The sequence below is a fragment of the Pseudorca crassidens genome, chromosome 17 (assembly GCF_039906515.1).
Source record: "Pseudorca crassidens isolate mPseCra1 chromosome 17, mPseCra1.hap1, whole genome shotgun sequence".
Classification (NCBI taxonomy): Eukaryota; Metazoa; Chordata; class Mammalia; order Artiodactyla; family Delphinidae; genus Pseudorca; species Pseudorca crassidens.
Genome location: NC_090312.1, coordinates 72021677 through 72044988, shown reverse-complemented (window position 1 = coordinate 72044988; position 23312 = coordinate 72021677). Strand labels below are relative to the sequence as shown.

Genomic DNA, 23312 nt, shown 5'->3' with positions numbered 1-23312 from the left:
CTTGCCCTTGCCTTTGCCCGCAGGTGCACCCTGAGCGTGACCCTGGAGCAGGCCATCATTCTGGCCAGAAGCCACGGACTGCCTCCTTGCTACATCATGCAGGCTACAGATGTGATGCGGAAGCAGGTGAGTCTCACAACACATTTTAGGAAGTTGTTTCTCACGCCCTGGGTTTGAAGGTTCCTTGGTTCATTTATCAGGTGTCTGACAGGTACCTGGATGTGGCAGGCACTTTTCCAGGCTCAGAAAGTGAGTGGTGAACAAGAAACACTGATTCCCGGGGAAGAAGACCACGCAGGCATCTCTCTGAGGGTTCTCCAAGAAGCTTAGACAACCTGAGAAAAGGGAAGTCTAAGAGGTAACCTGATGGAAGACAGGGAGGTGGCCAGGCAAATGGACAGGAGTGGATTTGGGGCAGCGTAAACTACAAGATAGAAGGACATGTGGGTTTCCTTGGTGGCGCAGTGGTTAAGAATCCACCTGCCAATGCAGGGGACACGGGTTCCAGCCTTGGTCCGGGAAGCTCCCCCGCATGCTGCAGAGCAACTAAGCCTGTGCGCCACAACTACTGAGCTTGCGCTCTAGAGCCCATGAGACACAACTACTGAGCCTGCACTCTAGAGCCCATGCTCTGCAACAAGAGAAGCCACCGCAATGAGAAATCCACGCACCGCAACTAGAGAAAGCCCGCGCATAGCAACGAAGACCCAGTGCAGCCAAAAATAAATAAATAAATAAATAAATAAATAAATTTAAAAAAAGAAGGACATGTGACATTTTCTGGGAAAGGCAGGTGATTTAGGAAGGCTGGGGAATAGACTGGGGAAGGGGGAAGAGGACAGAGTTGAGGACCCTGCTTGCTTCTGGAGATCTTGAAGGGACTTCCGCACCATGCTAAGAAGTTTGTGCCTTATTCTGAAGATAAAGCACGTACCTCAAATTTTCCTGCAGAAGATGAAGAGCTGCCTTTGGACTATTTTTAGGTCACTGAAGTACTTATAGGTGAGAATACACTCTTACGAAGTGAATGAACTTTCTTTTTTTTTGGGTGTGCCCCATGGCTTGCGGGATCTTAGTTTCCTGACTGGGGATTGAACCTGCGCCCTCAGCAGTGAAAGCTCGGAGTCCTGACCACTGGACCACCAGAGAATTCCCTGAACTTTCTGTACAATAGCTCAGTAGTGTTTTAAGTGTGGTAGTTTGGTTTTGAACCCTTAAGATTCTTTAAAAAGCTAACAAAAATGCACTAACCTCCAATGTACCGATTATTAGGAAAATGTGCTTAATCTAGTAGAAAAAACACAAGTCAGTAGAGAGACAAAAGAAGTTAAAAGACATCAATTTTATATTTTATTCTTCTACCTTTTATTAGGGCTACCTCAGAAAATTGATTTAACAAATCTCTCTACTTGCTGATTGGGTTTGAATTATCCAGTGATAGTGAGTGACTTAATTTTTAAGATATGCTTTTGTAATTATGTCTGCTTTATTTACTAAAGACTTAATGTATAACTCTCAAGCAAACATATAAATCCCTATAGATTTGCTCCCAAGATTACACTACAGAATGTCAACCAAGTCAAAAGAATAATTCATGGAAACAGTCCTGAGTGAGGCCAGTGCCCAGCCTGGGGTCTGCAGAGATGAGGTAGAGCAAGCACATGTATGTTGGTGCTTCGGGTTGAGAACTGCAGAGCTGAATATTGAAAACCAAGATCTCACAAGGTCCAAGAGGGATTTGCTAAGTAAAGGTCAGATCCATGAGGAGCACATGACACAGTGTGGTTCGGCTGGAAAAGGGCAAATACAGATGCAAATGCCAGCAGGTTTGGGAAGGATTTTTTGGGTAGATATTCAAATTTGGTTTTAAAAAAGTAGATCAAAGTAAACTTGTGATTATCCATATCAGGGTTGGGATTTGGGTGCTAAAACATACAGCAAGAGATTAAGCTTTCTGTTTCACTCTGTTGCTGTTAGAGTGAGTTTGCAGTAAGACTTGGAGGAGCCCTCTCCAAGGGAAGACTAAGAGACTGATAATTGATCTTTTTTTTTCTTTTTTAATAAAGTTATTTATTTATTTACTTATTTACTTATTTATGGTTGTGTTGGGTCTTTGTTGCTCTGTGCGGGCTTTCTTTAGTTGCGTCGAGCGGGGGCTGCTCTTCATTGCAGTTGTGTGGACTTCTCATTGAGGCAACCTCTCTTGTTGCAGAGCACGGGCTCTAGGCACATGAGCTTCAGTAGTTGTGTGACGTGGGCTCAGTAGTTGCAGCGCATGGGCTTAGTTGCTCCGCAGTATGTGGCATCTTCCCGGACCGGGACTCAAACCCATGTCCCCTGCATTGGGAGGCGGATTCTTAACCACTGTGCCACCAGGGAAGCCCCGATAATTGATCTTTTTAAGAATAATCCAGTAAAGAGGTCATTATGAGCTGGCTGCATATACATTCTTACTACATGGATTTGAATAATCAAAACCTTTAACTTCTTACAACTGGAAACTGAGATAGATAAAATAAAGATGGGAAAAGTAAAAACAATATTACCTAGGCCTTAATGACTTATTTAAGTTGTTCAAGCCTCTTTAAAATTTATTTGTATATTAATTAACAATAAAGGATTATTAGTTATTATTAGTATATAATTAGTATATATTAATATATATCATATATTTATAAAGTATAATTTTAAAAGACTGAAAACTTAGGAAGTTTGTAAGTTGATTTCTAAACTGCAGTATTTTTCAGTGTTTATCACTCCCTCCTCCTCGTTTTTGTTAATAAATCCATTTAGGATGGGTAGCTTCCTACCTTTGTTGCTTGTTTCTCTGCTCCAAGTTATGACACAAGTGGTTCTCAGACAAAGACCTGATTTCTGCCTTCTTTGTGAAAGATCATGGAGCCTTGGGTCCTCTCTTCATAGAAAGTGGGGTGGACTGGTGCCCAGAGGAGATTTTTGCAATATTCCTTCTGTGGCCAATCCTCTTTCAAGTATTCAGCAGTTACAGGCAGTGGGATTAATGGCTGGGATCCAGTCTACAAGCCACCTCTTACCCACGTGGGATCTGAGTAGTTCGAACACAAGTGTGAATCCAAAATCTGACTTTTCTGACCCTTCTGTCTTTTAATCGTTTAGATCCAGCTTTCCAGAGACAGAATGGTTAGAATGCTTACCTGGTTAATGAATAATATTTTCTAAGATCTTTAGTTTCTTTTTGAAGAACAAGGAGCTTTTCAGCATGATTTACTGTTCTTATTTCTAATGGCAGTGTAGACCTCCCTCCATATCTGCCACGGTTTGGTTCCAGGAGCCCCTACAGATAACAAGTCCTTGGATGCTTAAGTCCTTTACAAAAAATGGTGGAGGAGCGCAATGAATACAGTTGGCCCCCCATATCCATGGGTTTTGAGTCCATGGATTCACATCCACGGATTCATCCAACTGTGGATCCATGACACAGTTGATGGAATCTGCAGATGCAAAGCCCACAGATATGGTGGCCAACTGTATAGTTTTCATGAACAGATTTCATGTATGTAGTTTTAATAGAGTTGTTTATTTTTGTTTGTTTGTTTGTTTGTGGTACGCGGGCCTCTCACTGCTGTGGCCTCTCCCGTTGCGGAGCACAGGCTCCGGACACACAGGCTCAGTGGCCATGGCTCACGGGCCCAGCCGCTCCGCAGCATGTGGGATCTTCCCGGACCGGGGCACGAACCTGCGTGCCCTGCATTGGCAGGCGGACTCTCAACCACTGCGCCACCAGGGAAGCCCAATAGAGTTGTTTTAATTATCTGGTTGAGTTAGAAGCAAAGATAAAAGAAGGGAAAGGTAGTATGCCCGTGCAATTTGTGGGTAATGATTATAATGATCCTAGGCAGCATTTTTACATAACCAACTGATATGATTAGTAAATGGTTTGAGGACTTCCCTGGAGGTCCAGTGGTTAAAACTCCACGCTCCCAATGCAGGAGGCACGGGTTTGATCCCTGGTTGGGGAACTAAGATCCTGCATGCCGCGCAGTGTGGCCAAAAAAAAAAAACAAAAACAAATGGTTTGAGGTAGAAGCTCTAATTTACATTATAAGCTTAAAGTCTCCTATCCTCTAAATTATATGTTCTAAGTATTTTTGGGTAGAAGTCTACCCCAAATTCTTTTCTGACCTTTTAAATAAAAATTTAGATTCTGAAGAATTCTGTCTCCTGACCTCCAGTATCAGGGCTTTATACTGAGCACTAAGGACAAAGACCAAGGACGATCAGCTTCTTGCCCAGCCTCATGGCGGACATGTGTGGGCAAATCATCATGGTGCACCCACAGGCAAGTGCTCTCCGGGGTGCACAACCTCAGTGCATGAGGACGTAAAACAGGGAACAAGTAAACGAGTAGACTGTGAGCCCCTGAATGGCTGGGACACCGAGTGTATATCATGATGGTATCACTGGTTTCTACATTAATACCCAGTATAGAGGAAATGCTAAGTGATGTTTAGGCAATGAATTAGTTCTACCTAGGAGAACTAGAAAAAGGCTTCATGCAGAAAGTAAATATGTAATAGTAGCCAAGAGCACAGATTCTAGGGCCACGCACCCTCAGCTTGAATCCCAGCTCTAGTGTTTACTGTCTGTGTGATTTGAGGCAAGACTCTTAGCTTCTCTGTTGCTTCGTTTCCTCATTATTAAGACAAAGATAATAATGGTATAATGCTTGCTTCATACTGTTGTTTTGAGGCTTGAATACTGAATGCATTTAAAACAGTACCTAATGTAGTGAATGACCAACCAATAATTGATTTGGGCCTTGGAGGATAAATGTGACACAGACATGTAGGGAAAAGGACAGAGAGGGTGTTTAGTAGAGGGAGACCATGAGCAAGGTGTAAAAATGCAAGTCGCTGGCACATCGAGTATAAGAAGAATTATATGGCTGAATTCCAAATGGAGTATACCAGCAGATGTGTTCAGCATGATGAGCTTCAATTTTATTTGAAATCTTTTAAGCAAAAATCTTTCTAGAAATTATTTAATGGAAGATCATGAGACTAAAGACAAAAATAATTATACAAAAATACCATATTCCAGTTGGTAACTCTGTTTCTCACAGGGATACGATTTAGAGATTCTAAAACTAGTTAATGTCTTTGGTAGGACTGAACAAATAAGTCAGTATATTGTGAATACTGAGAGGTTTCTTACTGTCTGAGAACGAAGTTACAAATAAGGAAAGGGAGAAGCCTGGAATTTAGAATGAACCCTGGGGTACTGGATTGGAACTGGAAGTATCAGCTTGAATGCATGGACACATACACACAGAGATCTAGATAGATGTAGAAGGAAATATAGATGTTTGAGTACGTTTACACTAATCAACTAGCTCAGCCCACTGAGAAGACCTAGAAGCAGTTACACACCAGTAGTAGTAATGGGCATACCCACTGTCCAGATCTTGAGTTCTAAATATCATTCTCCATTAAAAAGAGCCAGGGAAGGCCTTCCCTGGTGGTGCAGTGGTTGAGAGTCTGCCTGCCGATGCAGGGAACACGGGTTCGTGCCCCGGTCTGGGAAGATCCCACATGCCACGGAGTGGCTGGGCCCGTGAGCCATGGCCGCTGAGCCTGCGTGTCCGGAGCCTGTGCTCCACAACGGGAGAGGCCACAACAGTGACAGGCCCGTGTACCGCAAAAAAAAAAAAAAAAAAGAGCCAGGGATTCGGGCGGTGTGAGAAGACGCCGAGTTAGCGTCTCCCCACAACTAGGGTGCCTGCTAGCCATTGGTGGGAGACCCTGAGGCCCGAGGAGACAGGAGGAACCCCCAAATGAACCAGTAGGATGTGGGGGGAATAAAGGGGGAAGAAAAGTGGAGGCCAGACAGGATCGGTGCCTCTGAGGTCGGGGAGATAAGGAGAGGCACGCAGGAGGTGCCCTCCAGGAGGAGCGGGAGAAGAACGGAGGGCGTTTACCCCATCCATTCGGGCCCAGGGAGCCTGCTAGGCTCCAAGGTGAGGTCCCCAGCCCTCTGAGACCAGGGGTGGGGGGCACGCCTGGCCGCTTCTGTTTCTTGAGCCTAAGCCCCACCCCCCCACAGCCCCCAGGGCCTTTTCCAGCCTGGAAGGTCTTTTAAGTATACGCCCCGCCCACCACCCAAACCTCACCTTTGCTTAGACCCTGCCCTCCACAGCCAAGGCCTTCCCCCCCCTTTTTTTTTCTTTTCCCTCCCCCTCTTTTGTTATTATTGTGGTACTGTTGTACGTTCCAGTTGTTGATTCATCTATATTTTTATTTTTAGATTCTTTCTAACATATCTGTTAGTTTCCTAGTCTAATTTTACTTTTTACTTTGTTATTGTTACTTTTTTTATTTTTTTGCCATCCCATGTGGCTTGCAGGATCTTGGTTCATGAGCCGGGGGTGGGGCTGAAGCTCTTGCAGTGAGAGCTCTGAGTCCAAACCACTGGATTAACAGAGAACCTCAGACCCCACAGAATATTCATCGGAGTGAGGCTTCACAGAGGTCCTCCTCTCATCACCAAGACCCAGCTCTATCCAATAGCCTACAAACTCCAGTGTTGGAAGCCTCAGGCAAAACAACCAGTAAGACAGGAACACAATTCCACTCATAAAAAAAAAATGAGACGGCAAAAAGATATGTCACAGATGAAGGAGCAAGGTAAAAACCTACAAGACCAAATAAATGAAGAGGAACTAGGCAATCTACCTGAAAAAGAATTCAGAGTAATGACAGTAAAGATAATCCAGAATCTCAGAAATAGAATGGAGACACACATTGAGAAAATACAAGAAATGTTTAACAAAGATCTAGAAGAACTAAAGAATAAACAAACAGAGATGAACAACACAATAATTGAAATGAAAAATACACTGGAAGGAATCAATAACAGAATAACTGAGGCAGAAGAACGAATAAGTGAGCTGGAAGACACAATGGTGGAAATAACTGCCAAGGAGCAAAATAAAGAAAAAAAAAAAAGAAAAGAATTGAAGACAATCTCAGAGACCTCTGGGACTACACTAAATGCACCAACATTCGAATTATAGGGGTCCCAGAAGAAGAAGAGAAAAAGAAAGTGTCTGAGAAAATATTTGAAGAGATTATAGCCGAAAACATCCCTACCATGGGAAAGGAAATAGTCACCCAAGTCCAGGAAGCACAGAGAGTCCCATACAAGATAAACCCTAGGAAAAACACACCAAGATACATATTAATCAAACTAACAAAAAATTAAATTCAAAGAAAAAATATTAAAAGCAGCAAGGGAAAAACAAAAAATAACATACAAAGGAATGCCCATAAAGTTATCAGCTGAGTTTTCAGCAGAAACTCTGCAGGCCAGAAGGGAGTGGCAGGATATACTTAAAGTGATGAAAGAAGCTACAACCATGATTACTCTACCCACCAAGGATCTCATTCAGATTTGATGGAGAAATCAAAAGCTTTTAGGGCAAGCAAAAGCTAAGAGAATTCAGCACCACCAAACCAGCTTTACAACAAATGCTAAAGAAAGTTCTCTGGGGGGGGAAACACAACAGAAGAAAAAGCCCCACAAAAACAAACCCAAAACAATTAAGAAGATGGTAATAGGAACATGCATATTGGTAATAACCTTGAATGTAAATGGATTAAATGCCCCAACAAAAAGACACAGACTGGCTGAATGGATACAAAAAGAAGACCCATGTATATGCTGTCTAAAAGAGACCCAGTTCAGACCTAGGGACACATCCAGACTGAAAGTGAAGAGATGGAAAAAGATATTGCATGAAAATGGAAATCAAAAGAAAGCTGGAGTAGCAATACTCATATCAGATAAAATAGACTTTAAAATAAAGACTGATACAAGAGATAAGGAGGGACACTACATAATGATCGAAGGATCAATCCAAGAAGCAGATATAACAATTATAAATGTTTACGCACCCAACATAGGAGCACCTCAGTACATAAGACAAATGCTAACAACCATAAAAGGAGAAATTGACAGTAACACAATAATAGTAGGGGACTTTAACACCCCACTTACACCAAAAGACAGATCATCCAAAATGAAAATAAATAAGGAAACACAAGCTTTAAAGGACACAAAAGACCAGATAGATTTAATTGATATTTACAGAACATTCCACCCAAAAGTGGCAGAATACACTTTCTTTTCAATTGCACATGGAACATTCTCCAGGATAGATCACATCTTGGGTCACAAATCAAGCCTCAGAAAATTTAAGAAAATTGAAATCGTATCAAGCATCTTTTCTGACCACAACACTATGAGATTGGAAATCAATTACAGGAAAAAACTGTAAAAAAAACACAAATGCATGGAGGCTAAACAGTGTGCTACTAAATAATCAAGAGATCACTGAAGAAATCAAAGAAGAAATTTAAAAATACATAGAAACAAATGACAATGAAAACACGATGACCCAAAACCTGTGGGACGCAGCAGAAGCAGTTCTAAGAGGGAAGTTTATAGCAATTCAATCCCACCTCAAGAAACAAGAAAAATCTCAAATAAACAATCTAACCCTACACTTAAAACAACTAGAGAAAGAAGAACAAGGAAAACCCAAAGTCTGTAGGAGGAAAGAAATCATAAAGATCAGAAATAAATGAAATACAAATGAAGAAAACAATAGCAAAGATCAATGAAACTAAAAGCAGGTTCTCTGAGAAGATAAACAAAATTGATAAACCCTTAACCAGACTCATCAAGAAAAAAAGGGAGAGGACACAAATCAATAAAATTAGAAATGAGAAAGGAGAAATCACAACTGACACCACAGAAATACAAAAGATTATAAGAGACTACTACAAACAACTCTATGCCAGTAAAATGGACAAGCATGAAGAAATGGACAAATTCTTGGAAAGGTACAATTTTCCAAGACTGAACCAGGAAGAATTAGAAAATATAAACAGACCTATCACAAGCACTGAAATTGAAACTGTAATTTAAAATCTTCCAACAAACAAAAGTCCAGGACCAGATGGCTTCACAGGCGAATTCTATCAAACATTTAGAGAAGAGCTAACACTGATCCTTCTCAAACTCTTCCAAAAAATTGCAGAGGGAGAAACACTCCCAAATTCATTCTACGAAGCCAGAATCACCTTGATACCAAAACCAGAAAAAGATATCACAAAAAAGAGAAAGCTATAGACCAATATCACTGATGAACATAGTTGCAAAAATCCTGAACAAAATACTAGTAAACAGAATCCAATAGCACATTAAAAGGATCATACACCATGATCAAGTGGGATTTATCCCAGGGATGCAAGGATTCTTCAATATATGCAAATCAATCAATGTGATACACCATATTAACAAATTAAGGAATAAAAACCATATGATCATCTCAGTAGATGCAGAAAACGCTTTTGACAAAATTCACACCCATTTATAATAAAAATTCTTCAGAAAATGGGCATAGAGGGAACCTACCTCAACATAATAAAAGCCACATATGACAAACCCACAGCAAGCATTATACTCAATGGTGAAAAACTGAAAGCATTTCCACTAAGGTCAGGAACAAGACAAGGATGTCCACTCTCAGCACTCTTATTCAACATAAATTTGGAAGTCCTAGCCACGGCAATCAGAGAAGAAAAAGAAATAAAAGGAATATAAATTGGAAAAGAAGTAAAGCTGTCACTGTTTGCAGATGACATGATACTATACACAGAAAATCCTAAACATACCACCAGAAAACTACTAGAACTAATCAATGAATTTGGTAAGGTTACAGGATACAAAATTAATGCACAGAAGTCCCTGGCATTCCTATATACCAACAACGAAAAATCAGAAAGAGAAATTAAGGAAACACTCCTATTTACCATTGCAGCAAAAAGAATAAAATACCTAGGAATAAACCTGCCTAAGGAGGCAAAATACTTGTACTTAGAAAACTATAAAACACTGATGAAAGATGACATAAACAGATGGAGAAATATACCATGTTCTTGGATTGGAAGAATCAATATTGTGAAAATGACTCTACTACCCAAAGCGATCTATGGATTCAGTGCAATCCCTATCAAACTACCAATGCATTCTTCACAGAATTAGAACAAAAAATTTTACAATTCATATGGAAACACAAAAGACCCCAAATAGCCAAAGCAATCTTGAGAAAGAAAAATGGAGTTGGAGAAATCAGGCTCCCCAACTTCAAACTATACCACAAAGCTACAGTAATCAAGACAGTATGGTTGGCACAAAAAACAGAAATATAGATCTATGGAACAGGATAGAATGCCCAGAGATAAACCCATGCACATGTGGGTACCTAATTTATGACAAAGGAGGCAAGAACATACAATGGAGAAAAGACAGTCTCTTCAGTAAGTGGTGCTGGGAAAACTGGACAGCTACATATAAAAGAATGAAATTAGAACACTACCTAACACCATCCAAAAAGTAAACTCCAAATGGATTAAAGACCTAAATGTAAGGTCAGACACTATACAACTCTTAGAGGAAAACATAGGAAAAACACTCTTTTACATAAACCACAGCAAGATCTTTTTTGACCCACCTCCTAGAGTAATGGAAATAAAAGCAAAAGTAAACAAATGGGACTTATTTAAACTTAAAAGCTTTTACACAGCAAAGGAAACCATAAACAGGACAAAAAGACAACCATCAGAATGGGAGAAAATATATGCAGATGAAACAACAGACAAAGGATTAATCTCCAAAATATACAGGCAGCTCATGGAGCTCAATATCAAAAAAACAAAAAATCCAATTAAAAAATGGGCAAAAGACCTAAATAGACATTTCACCAAGGAAGACATACAGTTGGCCAAGAGGCACATGAAAAGATGCTCAACATCACTAATCATTAGAGAAATGCAAATCAAAACTACGATGAGGTATCACCTCACACTGGTCAGAATGGCCATTATGAAAAAATCTAAAAATAATAAATGCTGGAAAGGGTGTGGTGAAAAGGGAACCCTCTTGCACTGTTGGTGGGAATGTAAATTGATACAACCACTATGGAAAACAGTATGGAGGTTCCTTAAAAAACTAAAAATAGAACTACCATATGACTCAGCAATCCCACTACTGGGCATATACCGTGAGAAAACCATAATTCAAAAAGAGACATGTACCACAGTGTTCATTGTAGCACTATTTACAATAGCCAGGACACAGAAGCAACCTAAGTGTCCATCGACAGATGAATGGATAAAGAAGATGTGGCACATACATACAAAGGAACATTACTCAGCCATAAAAAGAAATGAGATTGAGTTATTTGTAGTGATGTGGATGGCTCTAGAGCCTTTCATACGGAGTGAAGTAAGTCAGAAAAAGAAAAACAAATACCATTTGCTAATGTATATATATGGAATCTAAAGAAAAAAAATGGTACTGATGAACCTAGTTGCAGGGCAGGAATAAAGATGTAGACATAGAGAATGAACTTGAGGACACGAGGTGGGAGGGACAAGCTGCGGCAAAGTGAGAGTAGCATCGACATATATACACTACCGAATGTAAAATAGATAGCTAGTGGGAAGCAGCCGCATAGCACAGGGAGAGCAGCTCGGTGCTTTGCGATGACCTAGAGGGGTGGGATAGGGAGGGTGGGAGGGAGGCTCAAGAGGGAGGGCACATGGAGACATATGTATGCATACAGCTGTTTCACTTTGGTGTGCAACAGAAACCAACACCGTACTGTGAAGCAATTATTCTCCAATAAAGATCTATTCAAAAAAAAAAAAAAAAGAGCCAGGGATTCTTGGTGAAGTGGTTAATTCCCAGCTGAGACAGGAAAGATGAGCCTGGAGCATCTTGAGGTTCCAGAAAATAAACAGGTACTCAAAAATGATGGTGGTTCTATGAACAGGACACGAGAAGCAAACTGAAGGAGCTCCCAGCATCCAAAACTGGAGCAATTTGAACAAAATGTTACTAATAATAAAAATGTTGGATTATAATCATAGGATAAAATAAATAGCCATGAATCCATACTGATTTAAATAAATACTTGAATACATAAATAGTTTGGGGAGAAGGGATAACTCTTCTTTACAGAAGCATTCCAGTTCCCAAACACTACAGTGGTATTGATGCGGGCAAGAGGCACCAATAGAGGCTAAAATCAGTGAGCACAAGTTTGAAGAGAAGCAGGATGTGGGCATAGTCTCACAGTTTCTCTCACAACAGATTTATTAAGTACAAAAAGAAAGCTGGTGATTTACAGTGGAAAAATCTGGTGGACACAACCTTACCCAAGTGATGAGAGTTAATGTCACTGGTGACAAGACATCTGGACATTATATGATATGATGATGATCCGCCTCAGTGATATGATGCACTAAGAAGATACAGCATCACTTCTGTGATTTTCTTGCCCAAAATACAGATCTTCTATCTAATCATAAGGAGACACCTGGCAAACCCAAAATGAGAGACATTCTGCAAAACAATGACCAGTACTCATGCCAAGTATTAAGGTCATGAAAGACCAAGGAAGCCTGAGGAATTGTCCCAGATTGGAGGAGACCATGAAGATACTAAGACAAAATGCAGTGTGGGGTCCTGGATTGGATTCTGGGATAGAAAAGGAGGACATTAGTGGAGGGAAATGGGGAAATGTGAGTAAGACATGCAGCTTAGCTAATAGCATTTCCTGGTTTTGATCATCATACTGTGATTAAGTGAAGGGTTAAAATTAGAGGGAGTTTACCTGGTGGGTAAAGTATGTGACCTCTCTGTTCTGCTTGTAAACTTTTCTCTAAGTCTAAAATTACTTCAAAATAAAGAGGGTTTTTTAACTTCATAATTGCAGTTCCTAAATTTCTTCCCATCTGTTTTTTTGCCATACACACCCCCTTTTCCCTATTTGCTTTCCTTTATTTGGTCCATCTTGAGAGAATATACTCTTTTCTTTTTCTTTCTTTCTTTTCTCCTTTTCTTTCTTCCCTTCCCATCCATCAGCATTTAGTAGCAGGGAGAGGGTTTTGGGTTTTTTAAACCACTCTCCTCCATTTATACTCAGCCCCAAACCCTGGTGTTTGCTTCTATGTAGTAACTCATTCCCCTTAGGAACTGAACAATGAATATTTATGAACTTGACAGATTTGCAAAGACTTTTTCATTGCTAAAGCATTTTATCTTTGTACTATAAACTTTGAGGCAGAATTCTTACATTTCAGAGATCCACATACATATATGCCTCATCCAGAAATTGCTTTAAACTGTTTAAGGAAAGATTTTCTTGATAAATACTATGAAGTTTAAAATAGCTAAATATTCAGCTAAGGACAAAACAGGCTGTATGCATATGATAGAACTGTGATTTCTGTTCCAGGAAAGTGGGGACACAGAGCAGGTATTTCTAGTCTGCTACTTTCCTGGTTTCAGTGTCTTAAAAATTAATTGCTTAAATATTGAATAAAGACATAGATGAGATAGTGAACAGGAAGCTGTCATTTTACCTTACTTTGAAATGATTTAGATGGCTTTTGAAATAAGTATCAATCCTTTGAAACAATACATCAGTGTATTTTGATTCTTAAAAGCATTAATTCTGAAAATGCCCAGATGGTGATTTCTTTCTCCTCATCCAGTCTCTCTTGACGTTAAGTATGAATATATTGTTGCAGTCAATACTCTACACTCACATGTTAATGGCATGTTAAATGGTTGCTAACACAATGTAGAGCTAAAAGTGACTGTCCTTACTTCTTTCAGGGAGCAAGGGTTCAGAACACAGCAAAGAATTTGGGAGTCAGGGACCGGACCCCACAGTCTGCTCCGAGGTGAGTGATTCCCCATGTCTACTCTTTCCCAGAGGACTTGCCACCATTTCCCAGACAGCGTCACTTACAGCTAATGCAACGACCCCAGGATACACCCAGTGTAGTACTGAATATACTCATGGAAGTCAGCCTTGTAAGCATTCGGTGGCAAAACGTGATTAGGCTTAAATGCTCTCAGATTAAATGAAATTTTAGGTGAAGCAAACTTAGAGGTAACGTTATCAACATGATTCTATTTTTCAAGTTCCTTCCTGAATTCAAAAACAAAACTCCACACAAGCACTACTGAAATCTGTATTCCAACTGTGCCCAACCACCAAGATGCCATTGCCATTTATACTTCTCTGATCGCATGTGCTGTTCCCTCTGGCATGATCACCTGTCCCATCTGTGTCTGTATGAAAAACTGCTACATAAGCGCAAAACCCAACTTAGGGACCATTTTCTCCTTGAAGCTTTGGTTGAGTTTTCTTCCTCTCTGTGTTCCCTTAGCATCTTGTATACTGATCCATTATAGCCTTGATGTGTTGCAGCGTATCATTCCATGTCTCTCTGCCTAACCTGAATAAGAATGCTTTAGAGGCAGGGAATATTCTTTTTGTGCCAACATAGAATATTTGAACTGATTTCAAGAATGCATGAATGAATGAATGCAAGAGCTTTTGGTTCGTTATTCTACCAGATGTTCACAGTGCATGTATCATCATAAGAAAGGACTGTAATCCACCTTTAAAATAAATAAACATGGGAACAGCCGTCAAAGATTTGACTTCCCTGGTGACATTAGTGTAGGCAGCCGTCTATCTTGAAGTAGGGCAAAGTTAAATAATTTCTTTTACATTTGGTTGTTTTTCTACATTTGCATTTTAACAAAAAGTAGCCCCCTCCAAGCACTGTCACAGATGAGACACTCTTTGTTTCTATTTACAAAGCAACTACCAGAGTGAGATTGATGACTGCAGCACTTATGAAGTTCTATTTCATTCTGAAAAACTATGTGGGCCGTGAAAGTACTTGCAAAAGGGAAAACATTTTCCCCCTGAAAGTAGATGGAATGCTCATATTCTAATCGCATTGATTTTCAGTGCCGGCTCCTAACTGTCTTTAATCCTCAAGTCTTGCTAATGTTATCTTTCATAGTTGATGAGATTAGAATCTAAGACTTTCTGTTGCTAAGAATCATTTCACATAGGCATTCTCTCTCCAGCACCTTAGCAGTCATGGTATATTTGGATAATAAACCCAGTGAAGCTTTAAAATTCCAATAAGAAAACAATATAATGGCTCAGCGAGGTCTTCTTAGCTGGAGCTTATAAACACTAATAAACAGTGGGGATGAGACGTAAGCATCCTGATCAATAAACCAATGTGCAAGCTCAACGTGAGAAAAGAAACTGATGAGCTCACTTTGTTTTTTATTGGGTTGCGTTTCAAACACTTGAAACACAATAAAACCTGCCAGTTCTAAAGTTGCCATATTTTACAAGGGGGTAACAGCCCTGAGAGAGAAATCTAGAGTAATTTTTCAATTTTAGTTATGCCTTCATTCATTCTACAAACATTTCTAGAGGACCTAAGAAATGAAAAACATTCTGCTGTGCCCCATGGAGAATGTAAGCATGAGACAGAAATCGTTCCGGCCCTCAAGGAACTTTCAGTTAAAGAGGGATGAGTGAAACACAGCCACAAGAAGAGGGAGAAAGTGAGAAACACTCTGTGAGGGTGCAGAGAGGATGCTAAGAACCACAGAGCATCTATCCCTCCCATCTGGCAACCAGGACTCCTGTCCCAAAGAGAGCAAAGTGAAGAACACATCTGTCTCTCAAGGCCAGGCCCTCCAAGGCAAGACTCGGGTAATGTTTCTGGAAACATCTTCATGGAGATAAAGTTTGCTGTCTCTGACTGACAGTATTTGACTCATATCCCCAACGAATCTCTATTATAGTTTTCCTTTCTCCATTCACTGCCTTTCATTTTTAAAAAATTCACTCAGCAAACATATATTGAATTTCTGCTGTGTGTTTGTAGATATCAGGCACTTTGATAAAGGCTAAGGATAAAGACATAATCCCCTCTACCAGTCAGTGAGGTGTCATAGAGCAACAACTGAATAAAATGAAACTAGTATACAGTGTGTGTGTGTGATAAGAACCATGACAGTGCAGCCACTATGAAAAACAGTATGGAGGTTCCTTAAAAAACTAAAGTTGAACTACCATATGATCCAGCAATTTCACTGCTGGGCATGTATCTGGAAAAAACGAAAACACTAATTCGAAAAGATATATGCACCCCAATGTTCATAGCAGCAGTGTTTACAATAGCAAGACATGGAATCAACCCATGCCCATCAACAGACAAACTGACTTAAGAAGATGTGGTATATGTGTGTGTGTGTGTATACATACACACACACACACACACACACACACACACACACACACACACAGGAATATTACTCAGCCATAAAAAAGAATGAAATTCTGCCATTTGCAACCATGTGGGTGGACCTAGAGAATATTATGCTGAGTGAAATTAGTCATACAGAGAAAGACAAAGACTATGTGATATCACTTATATGTGGAATCTAAAAAATAATACAAATGAATATGTATATAAAACAGAATGAGACTCGCAGACATAGAAAACAAACTTGTGGCTACCAAAGAGGAGAGGGAAGAGGGAGGGACAAATTAGACATACAGGATAATAGATACAAATACTATATATAAAATAGATAAACAACAAGGATTTATTGTATAGCACAGGGAACTACACCCGTTATCTTGTAATAACCTATAATGGAATAAATCCACAAAAATACTGAATCACTGTGCTCTACACCTTAAACTAACACAGTACTGTAAAGCAACTGTACTTCAATTTAAAAAAAAGAACCATCACAGGAATGGCACAGATTGCCATGGGAACACAGAGAAGGGGCACATAACTCAGCCTAAGGATGGAGGGGAGAGGTTGCAGAGTATTCCTTCCCCAGTCAGCATGGTAATCAATGTCTTCCTCAGCTGATGCAGTGACACCAATGCCTAGAGAACACGTCCCGTTCTGAGAACTACACCTAGATCTCTATGACTGACGGTTGAATGTGATTTAAGAATGTTGCAGGGTGAGGCTGGAGACATAGGCAGGGGCTGGATCAGGAAGGGACTTGTGCAAGATATTGAAGAGTCTTGATTTTAACTTGAAGACAATAAGGAGCCATTAATAAACAATCTTTCTGGAAGATTTGGATTTTAGAATTTATGTCTGGCAACATTAGGAGGAGCCATTTGGGGACAACTAAGACTGAAGGCAGCAGATGCTTTGGACACTAATTGGATGTAGGAGGCTAGTGAAAAGGAAGACTCTAGGAGGACCACCAAATTTCTGGCTTGGATGACAATGGTGAAAGGTTCTAGTCACTGAGATAGTAGATGGAGGAGAAAGAGCGTGCGTGGGAAAGATGATGAGCTTGACTTGGTGGGATGGCAGTAAAGTGCAGCTGGGCATCCATGTGGAGATGTTTTTGATACAAATGAGGTTCCTCCTCCTTGTAACTAGCATATATTGACTGGCCAGAACAATAAACATATCTTCACCAAGAACCAAATATGACATTCCAGATGTAACGGCGCACTGGTCTTATTTTCTATTGCATTACGCACTTTGGAAACTACTTGTGTAATGAAAATTTGATTTCCTTTATTTACATACTTGGGAGACAGCATATTGTAGTGGTTACAAGTGAAAAAAATGATTTGGGGTCCCGTTCCTGCCAGGTGACCTTATTTAGTCAGGTTATTTATCTTCTCTGAGACAGTTTTTGCCCTCTGTTAAATTGGGAGAATTGCCTTGGGTCAGAGTGTTATTGATAATTTAGCCTTGAATAGAGGCATTCACTTTGTGGTCTCCTTTAACACGGGTTTTATTTGTGCCATGTAGAAAGATGAAGGGCATGATCTATAGACTGAAGTTGGAAAGTTCTGTTCTCTGCAGACTTAAATTTGGGCTCGAAATACCAGCTCCAGGATGGCTGCCTGAGCCCAACAGGAAAAGGAGAAAGTGGACCCAGAAACAAACGTTTTTTGTGCAGGGCCCGATGTGCACGAGTGGGATGTGAATACGGCAGGGGCTCCAAAATGCTGGGCAAAGTACTCCCGTGACCTAACTCTTTAGCTGACAAAAAGCAGATGCCTCAGCAGAGAGCAAAAGTCCAACTCGTACCTATCACATTTGACTTACAAACTTCATCTGCCTGTGCTCAATTCCCGAAGCCCCACCATTTCCGTGACAGATGTGTCTGAACTCAGATAACCCTGAGTTACTTCCAAGAAGCCTCCCCAAAAGCTGCATCTGCCCAGCTCTGCAGTACCCAGAGCTATTACTTTATTAGGTGATCACAGGGCGTAGCCTTTTCTCCAATTTGCGAGACAGATATTGCAAAGACTGCTCTACCCAGTGGCATTAGTTACGCTGTGTGAAAACATGCAGTGCAAGGTAATGGAAAGTGACGTCTTAGCCCAGATCTCAAGGCATAGGACATTTGCCACCCAGCTGACTGTTCCTGTTCTACGTAAGTCCACTGTGCCTTTTCACTCATTAAGCAGCACTTTCAGGGAAATAAAATGATAGAAATAAAAGAGGAAAAGAACTTTCCCATCATTCTATTATTCCAGCACTGGGAACGCAATTTGAAGCAACACCATATCCTTCAGCTGCAAGAGCAGCTTTTAAGAATGTCAGCTCAGTTTAATGTATTCTTTTCTCCGGGAAGGATGAAATAAGTTTTCTGATGTGAGATGTCCTCATTTCAGCGTTCATTTTCTTCCATGGAGATGACATGTACAGTATTAACCACCTTCCAGACTCCAAAGGCGGTAACTTCTCTGTGTTTCCAGAGTAGGAAAGTTCATTTTGTTAACAAGGTTTCTAACTCGATATTAAATCCTTTTCATTCTCTCCCCTTTGATTTCGAATGACCATGGGATTAAATGTTGAAGGGAGAGGAAATTTATAATTTGATACATTTGTCAACAACTCATTTAAAGTGTGTTCAATTTCATCTGTAAAAGAGTGAGTCACCGCAGCAAGTCCTGGGTTTGGAGTGCTTTTAAAATGGAGCAAAGTTGAAATCTGCACCTTAAATTTTTAGATCATCAGACAAAGCTCTGAAGTAGGACCAGCGTGGCCGTGGGCATTCCTGAGGACTACAGGCTTACAACCAGCCACCTTAGATCAGCTTGTATTCTCTCAGGTTCTGCCTTAATAGTGGGTGTGCCCTGGGTATTACCGTTGCAGTGGTTATATCCCCCTTTCTTTGAGTTCTGGAGTTAGGATTCAACCATTCAGAAAAACGTGGACCACTAGAACTTGTATAATCCTACTAGTTCAGTCCCCTGAGCTTTGCCTTCATGCTGTATGGTTTCAAAACACTAGACCTGCGATGCAAAGAGAGAGCATCTTGGAGTATCTCTGCCAGTTCCTATGGATTCCTTAGTCCACTTGAATCTCCACCTGATTCTATTGGCAGATGAGTGACAGTGTGGGCAGAGCTGGACAGGTATTCCTTAGGAAACACCAGCTAATCGTGCCTTGATATTCAGGCCTCATGACTGTGCCACCTCAGCCCAGCCATGACCAGCTGCCAGCGCCCCCAGGATGGCACAGAAGGAAGCAAATTTCTAAGACAAGTCAGAAAATCAGTAACCCGTAAGAGGTAGATGCTGTCTTGCTACAAGATAATCGTGATAGACATGATGGTAATTATCTCCTAGAATTCGGAGAGTCACTTTTGCTACCAGCAAGGTGAGCAGCCTGGGTTGGCAGCACTGCAACAGAAGCAGCTGGTGTAAAAACGGCAGCATCAATAGGCATCTAGATGTGCAAAGAGACGTTGGTGTTTTGTAATAACAGAACCGGAATTTTGGAGTTTGCTAACGCACAGGCAGTTTTTAGTGAAATTGGTGACATGATCGTGACTGACTCCCAAACCAAGAAATTATTGTCAATGTATTTGTTAAACAAATAAAAACATGTCAAGCAATGTCAATATGCCGGGCTGTTGTCACACCTTCCCATGCCTTTTGTAGGCTGTACAAGCTGTGCGAGCCTCCTCCCCCAGCTGGAGAAGAATGAGGAGACTCTCCAAGGGACCAGGCAAGCAGAAGCTTCTGAACACTGGACTAGACAAAGGATGTGCTGGCTAAACGTTCTCCACTCAACATAAAAAAATGGATTTTCTTCTCTTGGTCTTTCATCATGGTGTAAATAACTAATGTTCAGCTTACACTTAGATATTTGTGCTGGAAATGGATGGAAGTCCATTCAGACAACTCAGCTTCACAAACCGATCTTTCATGTGTGTTAACGGGAACGATCCATCCCTGGAGATTACATAAAAAAATATCAGAGATAAAACGTTAACCATTGTGCCTCCTTTCCCATTTAGTAAAATTATTGTGTTTTCTTTCCTCTTCTCCAAATGGAGCACGTTATGTTGGATATTTCCGTTTGAAGAAGTCTGTTATTGAAGAAATGTGGTCACGCTTTCCAGATCATCACACAGAAATGTGACGGACAATAGAGACTGGGTGTCTTAGGTTTTCTGTCTCCCACTTGCATCTGAGAAAGTAGCTTGCGGGTGAAAGGTGAAGAGCATCCTTTACTCTTTCTAAGGGAGTGTTTCTCAGTAGAGGAGAAGAGAGCTCATTGAGGTCTCCAGCAAGACCTTCTTCCAGCTGCTTTCAGGGACCCTTTATGCTCGTGGACAGTTCCAGGGAACCATGCTGTCCTTGGCCTCTGAAGTGGGCGTGGCTTCCTTGGGCGATGCGTCCTGATGCTGTGCCGTAGGTGTCCAGGAGATGGGGAGAGGCAGGGATGGGGGAGGGTTGGAAGGAAGACTAGGGTGAAGGAGGGAAAAATAAGCTTATTTAAAAAGTCAACCTTTAAATCTGAAAGATACCTAAAGCTCTTATTTTATTAAAGGCTTTCATATGAGATGTCAGACTCCTAAAAGAATACACCATGCTGAATGTTTTTCTATCAAGGTAATATATATATAAGATGAGAAAATAAAGCTTTATTTGTTGAACTTTAAAAGGACTGTTAGAGACCTTGATAATTTATGAAAGTACAAGGTGTATTCTATTTTCATGCTAAAGTTTACATAATGTTTATCCTTTCTACATTGATAAAATAACATTGTTTTTTTAGCATAATGAATATAGTAATATTGATTTTAAATCTGTAATTTTCAAAACAATTATGCCCTTACTGTGATTGTGATACTTAGGTGGATTTAGATTAATTGCTTATGTGAAATGCTTTTCATAACTAAAGTATATACAAACCATTATGAAATTTTAATTTATGAAATTTGATAATAGTTTTCAAACACTTATTAAAAAAACTTTCATCACTAGCAGTTGTGTATTGAATCACAGAAATACTGTGTTGCCTATACATGAGGCCTTTATATACTGGTCAAATTAATAATAAATGTTATTCAGCACAGAAGCACTTAAGACTTTTATGCTAAGTACACATCTATAATGAAAAATAAACCAACATCAGAGATTTCAGAGAAAAAGTTGAACACTTGAATTTAATGAAGATATGACCTTAATATAAATATCTACATGAAACATATTCTTCACTTTCAGGGGTTTAACATTCTTGATACTATTGCAAGTGACCCTGAAGGTCCATGAAATTAGTAAATTGTGATTTTCCTGTACTGAAATTTTGATGACATTTAACACAGGGCTAATGAGTGAGTAAAACTGATTACCTAGCAAGTACTTTTCATGTTGTCATTACTGTTTTCTAATCACTACCCTAGAAGTAGTGTTCCTTATTAGAGGCATGAAGAGATCACTTAAACATTTCAGTCGTACTTTGCTGTTTCATCGGGGAAAACCATCTGCTATTGTAGTATTTACAAATTAGCATATTTTAAGATCAAATCTCTATATAATAGGGTTACTTAATATTGTTTTAAGGGTTAAACATGGTGTAAGTGTACAATCTTATCAGAGTGCTTGGCACTTATTAAAATCTCAGCAGTTAGTGATGACTTATATTACCATCAGTCACTGTGATTTTTGATTGTAATAAAAACTGTAGCTAAAACCTAAGTAATTTCTACCTGCCAAGCAATACCTCCAGGTGCTTCACCCATACTTTGTTGTTATTGCTTCATTAATCCTAATGGTGATCTGAGGTGATATTCTTTGCATCACCCCCATTTTACTGTTGAGGAAGTAAAGCAAAGAATAGTCCAGTGACTTGCCCAAGATCACATGGCTGACAAGTGGTAGAAGCAGGGTTTGAACCCAGGAAGTCTGTATTCTTAATACATTGTGCTGCTTTTCCTTATTCATATAGGAAATGTAATATTGCCAATTATTTGTTAGTAAAGTTGGAGTTATGTGTGGTGTGGGCCATTAAACTATACATCTTATACTGAGAAAAAAGTGAATTGAAATGTGTAAAATGCCTTTAATATATGAAAACCATAGGATTCCCTGGACATTTTACCATTCTGGATACACATTATGAGGTAACCCAATGCTGTTGCAATCTGAAAAAACATGATATATCCCTCATAATTGAAGATAACAGTTTTAGATATGCTTTGAAAGTCTGGAATAGTACATTATATAAAATTTGACTATGATTCCAAAACAGTGATAACAGTAAAAAATGTCAAATGAGTGAATTAATAAAGACAACTCTTCAGCACCATGCTGTACCTCTGTGTGACGTTGGACATTTAACTGCCCTTGAGTTTTTAGATGAGAGCGGGTATGTTCAGGGTGGTATGACCGTAGACTGGCCTTGAGTTTTTAGAATGGGTTTACCTCAATGCTCACATACTCCTCTGCAAGCAGTGTACCTTTAAACATTACAAAAGCCTGCTAACAGTTATTCCAAGTTCTGATGACTTTGAAGTTCTGAGTTTGGACATCTGCCTCTCTCCACCTAAAAGGGAAGGTCACACCTAGAAATTTTGGTTCTTAATATGGGACTGATTCATAAATACTTGTTAACTAGTCATTCATGATCAATAAATCTTAAACATTCCGTCATATCTTATAAAGTTTTCTCATTAAGTATTACAAAATTTAATATATTATTGAAAGTGTGAGTAATTTGAAGAGACTAGAATTTTACATCTACTTTCATTACATTTAACAAGAAAGAAAGAAAGAGGGAAGAAAGGAAGGAAGGAAGGAAGGAAGGAGGGAAAGAGAAAGAAAAAGAAAGGAAGGAAGAGAGAAAGAAACATGGAGGAAGGAAGGAAGGGAGGAACTTTTGTACTAGTTTTACTTATATTGGATATGTAATTTTGAATTTAGAGTATAAGCTTTGTTTTATGAACTAATATCCCCATTTTGGAAGTCTCACACTATTTTCTGTCTTTTCAAATCATATTCTACCAGTGGCTTAGATTCACTGTGTGTTCAGTGGCCACTGTTATTGCAGCAACAATGTTCAATTTAAAAGTAGGTTAAT

General features: G+C 39.8%; 1 protein-coding gene across 4 annotated transcripts in view; it reads left to right on the top strand.

Annotated features, from left to right (window-relative positions):
• PREX2 (phosphatidylinositol-3,4,5-trisphosphate dependent Rac exchange factor 2) overlaps nt 1-23041 on the top strand; it is a 286239-nt gene extending 263198 nt beyond the window's left edge. For all 4 annotated transcript variants that reach the window (XM_067712136.1, XM_067712134.1, XM_067712135.1 and 1 more), the window contains 3 exons: nt 24-126; nt 13729-13796; nt 19886-23041. In XM_067712136.1, the coding sequence (XP_067568237.1) occupies nt 24-126; nt 13729-13796; nt 19886-19931 (217 nt within the window). In that variant the 3' untranslated portion in view covers nt 19932-23041. The remainder of the gene's footprint in view (nt 1-23; nt 127-13728; nt 13797-19885) is intronic.
• The last annotated feature ends 271 nt before the right edge of the window (nt 23042-23312 follow it).